Source organism: Oncorhynchus kisutch, unplaced genomic scaffold, assembly GCF_002021735.2.
Source record: "Oncorhynchus kisutch isolate 150728-3 unplaced genomic scaffold, Okis_V2 scaffold3990, whole genome shotgun sequence".
NCBI lineage: Eukaryota > Metazoa > Chordata > Actinopteri > Salmoniformes > Salmonidae > Oncorhynchus > Oncorhynchus kisutch.
Genome location: NW_022265935.1, coordinates 105,326 through 112,825, shown reverse-complemented (window position 1 = coordinate 112,825; position 7,500 = coordinate 105,326). Strand labels below are relative to the sequence as shown.

Here is a 7,500-nt window from a genome sequence, read left to right as displayed (position 1 = left end):
GTTGAACCCAGTCAGTCAGTGTTGGTGAGGTTGAACCCAGCCAGTCAGTGTTGGTGAGGTTGAACCCAGTCAGTCAGTGTTGGTGAGGTTGAACCCAGTCAGTCAGTGTTGGTGAGGTTGAACCCAGTCAGTCAGTGTTGGTGAGGTTGAACCCAGTCAGTCAGTGTTGGTGAGGTTGAACCCAGTCAGTCAGTGTTGGTGAGGTTGAACCCAGTCTGTCAGTGCCGGTGTTAGTGTGCATTGGAACTCAAGGGTTACCTGGTAGTCATGACAACTATCAGCACCATCTGCTCCCACACCATGCGCCAGAAATCACCAAACGTCTTCGGCAGAGGACCTGTCAACGACAACACAACCATAAATCAACCACAACACAACCATAAATCAACCACAACACAACCACAAAACGACCACAACTCAACCAAAGCAGTCAAACCCCAACTCAATCACAACACAACCACAACAGTCAAACTATAACGCAACCATAAGTCAAACCACAACTTTCCAGCCCTATCCAGACCTATCCAACTATCCAGACCTATCCAACTATCCAGCCCTACCCAACTATCCAGACCTATCCAACTATCCAGACCTACCCAACTATCCAGACCTATCCAACTATCCAGACCTACCCAACTATCCAGACCTACCCAACTATCCAGACCTACCCAACTATCCAGACCTACCCAACTATCCAGACCTATCCAGACCTACCCAACTATCCAGACCTACCCAACTATCCAGACCTATCCAACTATTCAGACCTATCCAACTATTAACTATCCAACTATCCAGACCTATCCAGACCTATCCAGCCCTATCCAACTATCCAGACCTATCCAGACCTATCCAACTATCCAGACCTATCCAGACCTATCCAGACCTATCCAGACCTATCCAGACCTATCCAGACCTATCCAACTATCCAGACCTATCCAACTATCCAGACCTATCCAACTATCCAGACCTATCCAACTATCCAGACCTATCCAACTATCCAGACCTATCCAACTATCCAGACCTATCCAGACCTATCCAACTATCCAGACCTATCCAACTATCCAGACCTATCCAGACCTATCCAGACCTATCCAGACCTATCCAGACCTATCCAGACCTATCCAACTATCCAGAACTATCCAACTATCCAGACCTATCCAACTATCCAGACCTATCCAACTATCCAGCCCTACCCAACTATCCAGCCCTACCCAACTATCCAGACCTATCCAACTCTCCAGACCTATCCAGACCTACCCAACTATCCAGCCCTACCCAACTATCCAGACCTATCCAACTATCCAGACCTACCCAACTATCCAGACCTACCCAACTATCCAGACCTATCCAACTATCCAGACTTATCCAACTATCCAGCCCTACCCAACTATCCAGACCTATCCAACTATCCAGACCTATCCAACTATCCAGCCCTACCCAACTATCCAGCCCTATCCAACTATCCAACTATCCAGACCTATCCAGACCTATCCAACTATCCAGACCTACCCAACTATCCAGCCCTACCCAACTATCCAGCCCTACCCAACTATCCAGACCTATCCAACTATCCAGACCTATCCAACTATCCAGACCTATCCAGACCTATCCAACTATCCAGACCTACCCAACTATCCAGCCCTACCCAACTATCCAGCCCTACCCAACTATCCAGCCCTACCCAACTATCCAGACCTATCCAACTATCCAGACCTATCCAGACCTATCCAACTATCCAGACCTACCCAACTATCCAGCCCTACCCAACTATCCAGCCCTACCCAACTATCCAGACCTATCCAACTATCCAGACCTATCCAACTATCCAGACCTACCCAACTATCCAGCCCTACCCAACTATCCAGCCCTACCCAACTATCCAGACCTATCCACTATCCAGCCCTACCCAACTATCCAGACCTATCCAACTATCCAGACCTATCCAACTATCCAGACCTATCCAACTATCCAGAATCCAACTATCCAGACCTATCCAACTATCCAGACCTATCCAGACCTATCCAACTATCCAGACCTATCCAACTATCCAGACCTATCCAACTATCCAGCCCTATCCAGACCTATCCAACTATCCAGACCTATCCAGACCTATCCAGACCTATCCAACTATCCAGACCCTATCCAGACCTATCCAACTATCCAGACCTATCCAACTATCCAGACCTATCCAACTATCCAGACCTATCCAACTATCCAGACCTATCCAGACCTATCCAACTATCCAACTATCCAGCCCCTACCCAACTATCCAGACCTATCCAACTATCCAGACCTATCCAACTATCCAGCCCTACCCAACTATCCAGCCCTACCCAACTATCCAGCCCTACCCAACTATCCAGACCTATCCAACTATCCAGACCTACCCAACTATCCAGACCTACCCAACTATCCAGACCTATCCAGACCTACCCAACTATCCAGCCCTACCCAACTATCCAGACCTATCCAACTATCCAGACCTATCCAACTATCCAACTATCCAGGCCCTACCCAACTATCCAGCCCTACCCAACTATCCAGACCTATCCAACTATCCAGACCTATCCAACTATCCAGCCCTACCCAACTATCCAGCCCTACCCAACTATCCAGCCCTACCCAACTATCCAGACCTATCCAACTATCCAGACCTACCCAACTATCCAGACCTACCCAACTATCCAGACCTATCCAACTATCCAGACCTATCCAGACCTACCCAACTATCCAGCCCTACCCAACTATCCAGACCTATCCAACTATCCAGACCTACCCAACTATCCAGACCTATCCAACTATCCAGCCCTACCCAACTATCCAGCCCTACCCAACTATCCAGACCTATCCAACTATCCAGACCTATCCAACTATCCAGCCCTACCCAACTATCCAGACCTATCCAACTATCCAGACCTATCCAGACCTATCCAACTATCCAGACCTACCCAACTATCCAGCCCTACCCAACTATCCAGACCTATCCAACTATCCAGCCCTACCCAACTATCCAGACCTATCCAACTATCCAGCCCTACCCAACTATCCAGACCTATCCAACTATCCAGACCTATCCAACTATCCAGACCTATCCAGACCTACCCAACTATCCAGCCCTACCCAACTATCCAGACCTATCCAACTATCCAGACCTACCCAACTATCCAGACCTATCCAACTATCCAGACCTACCCAACTATCCAGACCTATCCAACTATCCAGACCTACCCAACTATCCAGACCTATCAAACTATCCAGACCTATCAAACTATCCCAGACCTATCCAACTATCCAGACCTATCCAACTATCCAGACCTATCCAACTATCCGACCTATCCAACTATCCAGACCTATCCAGACCTATCCAACTATCCAGCTATCCAGACCTATCCAGACCTATCCAACTATCCAGACCTATCCAGACCTATCCAGCTATCCAGCTATCCAGACCTATCCAGCTATCCAGCTATCCAGACCTATCCAACTATCCAGACCTATCCAGACCTATCCAACTATCCAGACCTATCAACTATCCAGACCTATCCAACTATCCAGCCCTACCCAACTATCCAGACCTATCCAACTATCCAGACCTATCCAACTATCCAGACCTATCCAGACCTATCCAACTATCCAGACCTACCCAACTATCCAGCCCTACCCAACTATCCAGCCCTACCCAACTATCCAGACCTATCCAACTATCCAGCCCTACCCAACTATCCAGACCTATCCAACTATCCAGACCTATCCAACTATCCAGACCTATCCAGACCTATCCAACTATCCAGACCTACCCAACTATCCAGACCTACCCAACTATCCAGACCTATCCAGACCTATCCAACTATCCAGACCTATCCAACTATCCAGAACTATCCAGACCTATCCAGACCTATCCAACTATCCAGACCTATCCAACTATCCAGACCTATCCAGACCTATCCAGACCTATCCAGACCTACCCAACTATCCAGACCTACCCAACTATCCAGACCTATCCAACTATCCAGACCTACCCAACTATCCAGACCTACCCAACTATCCAGACCTATCCAAACTATCCAGACCTATCCAACTATCCAGACCTATCCAGACCTATCCAACTATCCAGACCTATCCAACTATCCAGACCTATCCACTATCCAGACCTATCCAGACCTATCCAACTATCCAGACCTATCCAACTATCCAGACCTATCCAACTACCCAGACCTATCCAACTACCCAGACCTATCCAACTATCCAGACCTATCCAACTACCCAGACCTCTCCAACTACCCAGACCTCTCCAACTACCCAGACCTATCCAACTATCCAGACCTACCCAACTATCCAACTATCCAGACCTATCCATACCTATCCAACTATCCAGACCTATCCAGACCTATCCAACTATCCAGACCTATCCATACCTATCCAACTATCCAGACCTATCCAGACCTATCCAACTATCCAGACCTATCCAACTATCCAGACCTATCCAACTATCCAGACCTACCCAACTATCCAGACCTATCCAACTATCCAGACCTATCCAACTATCCAGACCTATCCAACTATCCAGACCTATCCAACTATCCAGACCTATCCAACTACCCAGACCTATCCAACTACCCAGACCTATCCAACTATCCAGACCTATCCAACTATCCAGACCTATCCAACTATCCAGACCTACCCAACTATCCAGACCTATCCAACTATCCAGACCTATCCAACTATCCAGACTTACCCAACTATCCAGACCTATCCAACTATCCAGACCTATCCAACTATGTTCCCCAACTCACCCTGAGTTGCGATATAAGCGTTGCTCCTCTTGTAGCCGTCCATAAGACTAGCATTGATGTAGTCTGACGTCTTGGAACACACACACACACACACACACACACACACACACACACACACACACACACACACACACATTAGTTTTCAAGTCAAAACAAAGCTCAGGTGCATCCTGTTTCCATTGATCATCCTTGAGATTTTTCTACAACTTGATTGGAGTCCACCTGTGGTAAATTCAATTGATTGGACACGATATGGAAAGGCACACACCTGTCTATATAAGGTCCCACAGTTGACAGTGCATGTCAGAGCAAAAACCAAGCCATGAAGTTGAAGGAATTGTCCGTAGAGCTCAGAGACAGGATTGTGCCGAGGCACAGATCTGGAGAAGGGTACCAAAAACATTTCTGCAGCATTAAAGATCCTCAAGAACACACCAAGACTCTTCATAGAGCCGCCCGGCCAAACAGGAGAGAAGGACCATGGTCAGGGAGGTGACCAAGAACCTGATGGTCACTCTGACAGAGCTCCAAGTTCCTCTGTGGAGATGGGAGAACCTTCCAGAAGGACAACCATCTCTGCAGCACTCCACCAATCAGGCCTTTATGGTAGAGTGGCCAGACGGAAGCCAGTCCTCAGTAAAAGGCACATGACCACCTGCTGGGAGTTTGACAAGACACCTAAAGACTCTCAGACCACAGGAGAAACAAGATTCTTTGGTCTGATGAAACCAAGATTGAACTCTTTGGCCTTAATGCCAAGCGTCACGTCTAGAGAAAACCTGGCACCATCCTTACGGTGAAGCATGGTGGTGGCAGCATCATGCTGTGAGGATGTTTCTCAGCGGCAGGGACTGGGAGACTAGACAGGATCGAGGGAAGATGAACGGAGCGAAGTACAGATATCCTTGATGAAAACCTGCTTCCGAGCGTTCAGGACCTCAGACTGGGACAAAGATTCACCTTCCAACAGGACAAAGACCCTAAGCACACAGCCAAGGACAATGCAGGAGTGGCTTTGGAAAAGTCTCTGAATGTCCTTGAGTGACCCAGCCAGAGCCCGGACTTGAAACCCGATCCAACATCTCTGGAGAGACCTGAAAATAGCTGTGCAGCGACGCTCCCCATCCAACCTGACAGAGCTTGAGAGGATCTGCAGAGAAGAATGGGAGAAACCCCCCAAATACAGGTGTGCCAAAGCTTTAGTGTCAAGAAGACGGGGGGGGGGGGGGGGGGGCAGGTTAGAGCGTTGGACTAGTAATTGAAAGGTTTCTAGATCGAATTCCCGAGCTGACAAAGTACAAGTCTGTCGTTCTGCCCCTGAACAGGGCAGTTAACCCACAGTTCCTAGGCCGTCATTGAAAATAAGAATTTGTTCCTTAACTGACTTGCCTAGTTAAATAGGTTAAAAATAAAACCTCTAGGTTCTGCCAATGTGATATTTCCGTTATTTTATTTGCCAAAATGTTTTTAAAAAAGGGGTTTTTGCTTTGTCATTATGGGGTCGTGTGATGTCATTATGGGGTCGTGTGATGTCATTATGGGTGTGTTGTGATGTCATTATGGGGTATTGTGATGTCATTATGGGGTAGTGTGATGTCATTATGGGGTAGTGTGATGTCATTATGGGGTAGTGTGATGTCATTATGGGGTATTGTGATGTCATTATGGGGTAGTGTGATGTCATTATGGGTGTGTTGTCATGTCATTATGGGGTCGTGTGATGTCATTATGGGGTCGTGTGATGTCATTATGGGGTAGTGTGATGTCATTATGGGGTATTGTGATGTCATTATGGGGTAGTGTGATGTCATTATGGGGTAGTGTGATGTCATTATGGGGGTAGTGTGATGTCATTATGGGGTAGTGTGATGTCATTATGGGGTAGTGTGATGTCATTATGGGTGTGTTGTGATGTCATTATGGGTGTGTTGTGATTTCATTATGGGGTATTGTGATGTCATTATGGGGTAGTGTGATGTCATTATGGGGTCGTGTGATGTCATTATGGGGTCGTGTGATGTCATTATGGGGTCGTGTTGATGTCATTATGGGGGTCGTGTGATGTCATTATGGGGTCGTGGTGATGTCATTATGGGGTCGTGTGATGTCATTATGGGGTTCGTGTGATGTCATTATGGGGTAGTGTGATGTCATTATGGGGTAGTGTGATGTCATTATGGGTGTTGTGATGTCATTATGGGTGTGTTGTAATGTCATTATGGGGTATTGTGATGTCATTATGGGTGTGTTGTGATGTCATTGATTGGGTATTGTGTGTCGATTGATGATGGTGAAGAAAAAAAAATGTCCATTTTAGAACAGAGGTTAATTAACGTAACAAAATGTGGAAAAGTCCAGAGGTTTGAATAATTTCTGAATGTGGCATAGAGGGGGGTGACTCTCCTCCATAAGGGAGTTAACGCAACCATTTCTGATAATTATCCTGAAACATACCTCGTCCTCATCGTCACAGAGCTGGCAGAGTCTGACACGTGATTGGTCCAGACAGAGGACATCACGTGTACCTGTCTTGATCTGATTGGACAGCTTTTCTCACACGAGGAAGGAAGGAAGTGAAAGGCGGGAGAGATTAGACTATTAACTGGCATTAAAAAGAGAGAAAGAGAGGGAGAGAGGGAGAGAGGGAGAGAGGGAGAGGGGGAGGGAGGGAGAGAGGGAGAGAGAGAGAGAGAGGGAGAGGGGGAGG

At 47.3% G+C, this 7,500-nt stretch overlaps 1 protein-coding gene across 1 annotated transcript in view; it reads right to left on the bottom strand.

The window, feature by feature from the left end:
• Positions 1–7,500, bottom strand: part of LOC109885385 (tyrosine-protein phosphatase non-receptor type 9-like) — a 45,641-nt gene that overhangs the window by 7,854 nt on the left and 30,287 nt on the right. Inside the window, exons 11-13 of the mRNA XM_031821531.1 lie at positions 7,248–7,345; positions 4,794–4,863; positions 259–337 (exon numbers count right to left, since the gene is read on the bottom strand). Of these exons, the coding sequence (XP_031677391.1) occupies positions 259–337; positions 4,794–4,863; positions 7,248–7,345 (247 nt within the window). The remainder of the gene's footprint in view (positions 1–258; positions 338–4,793; positions 4,864–7,247; positions 7,346–7,500) is intronic.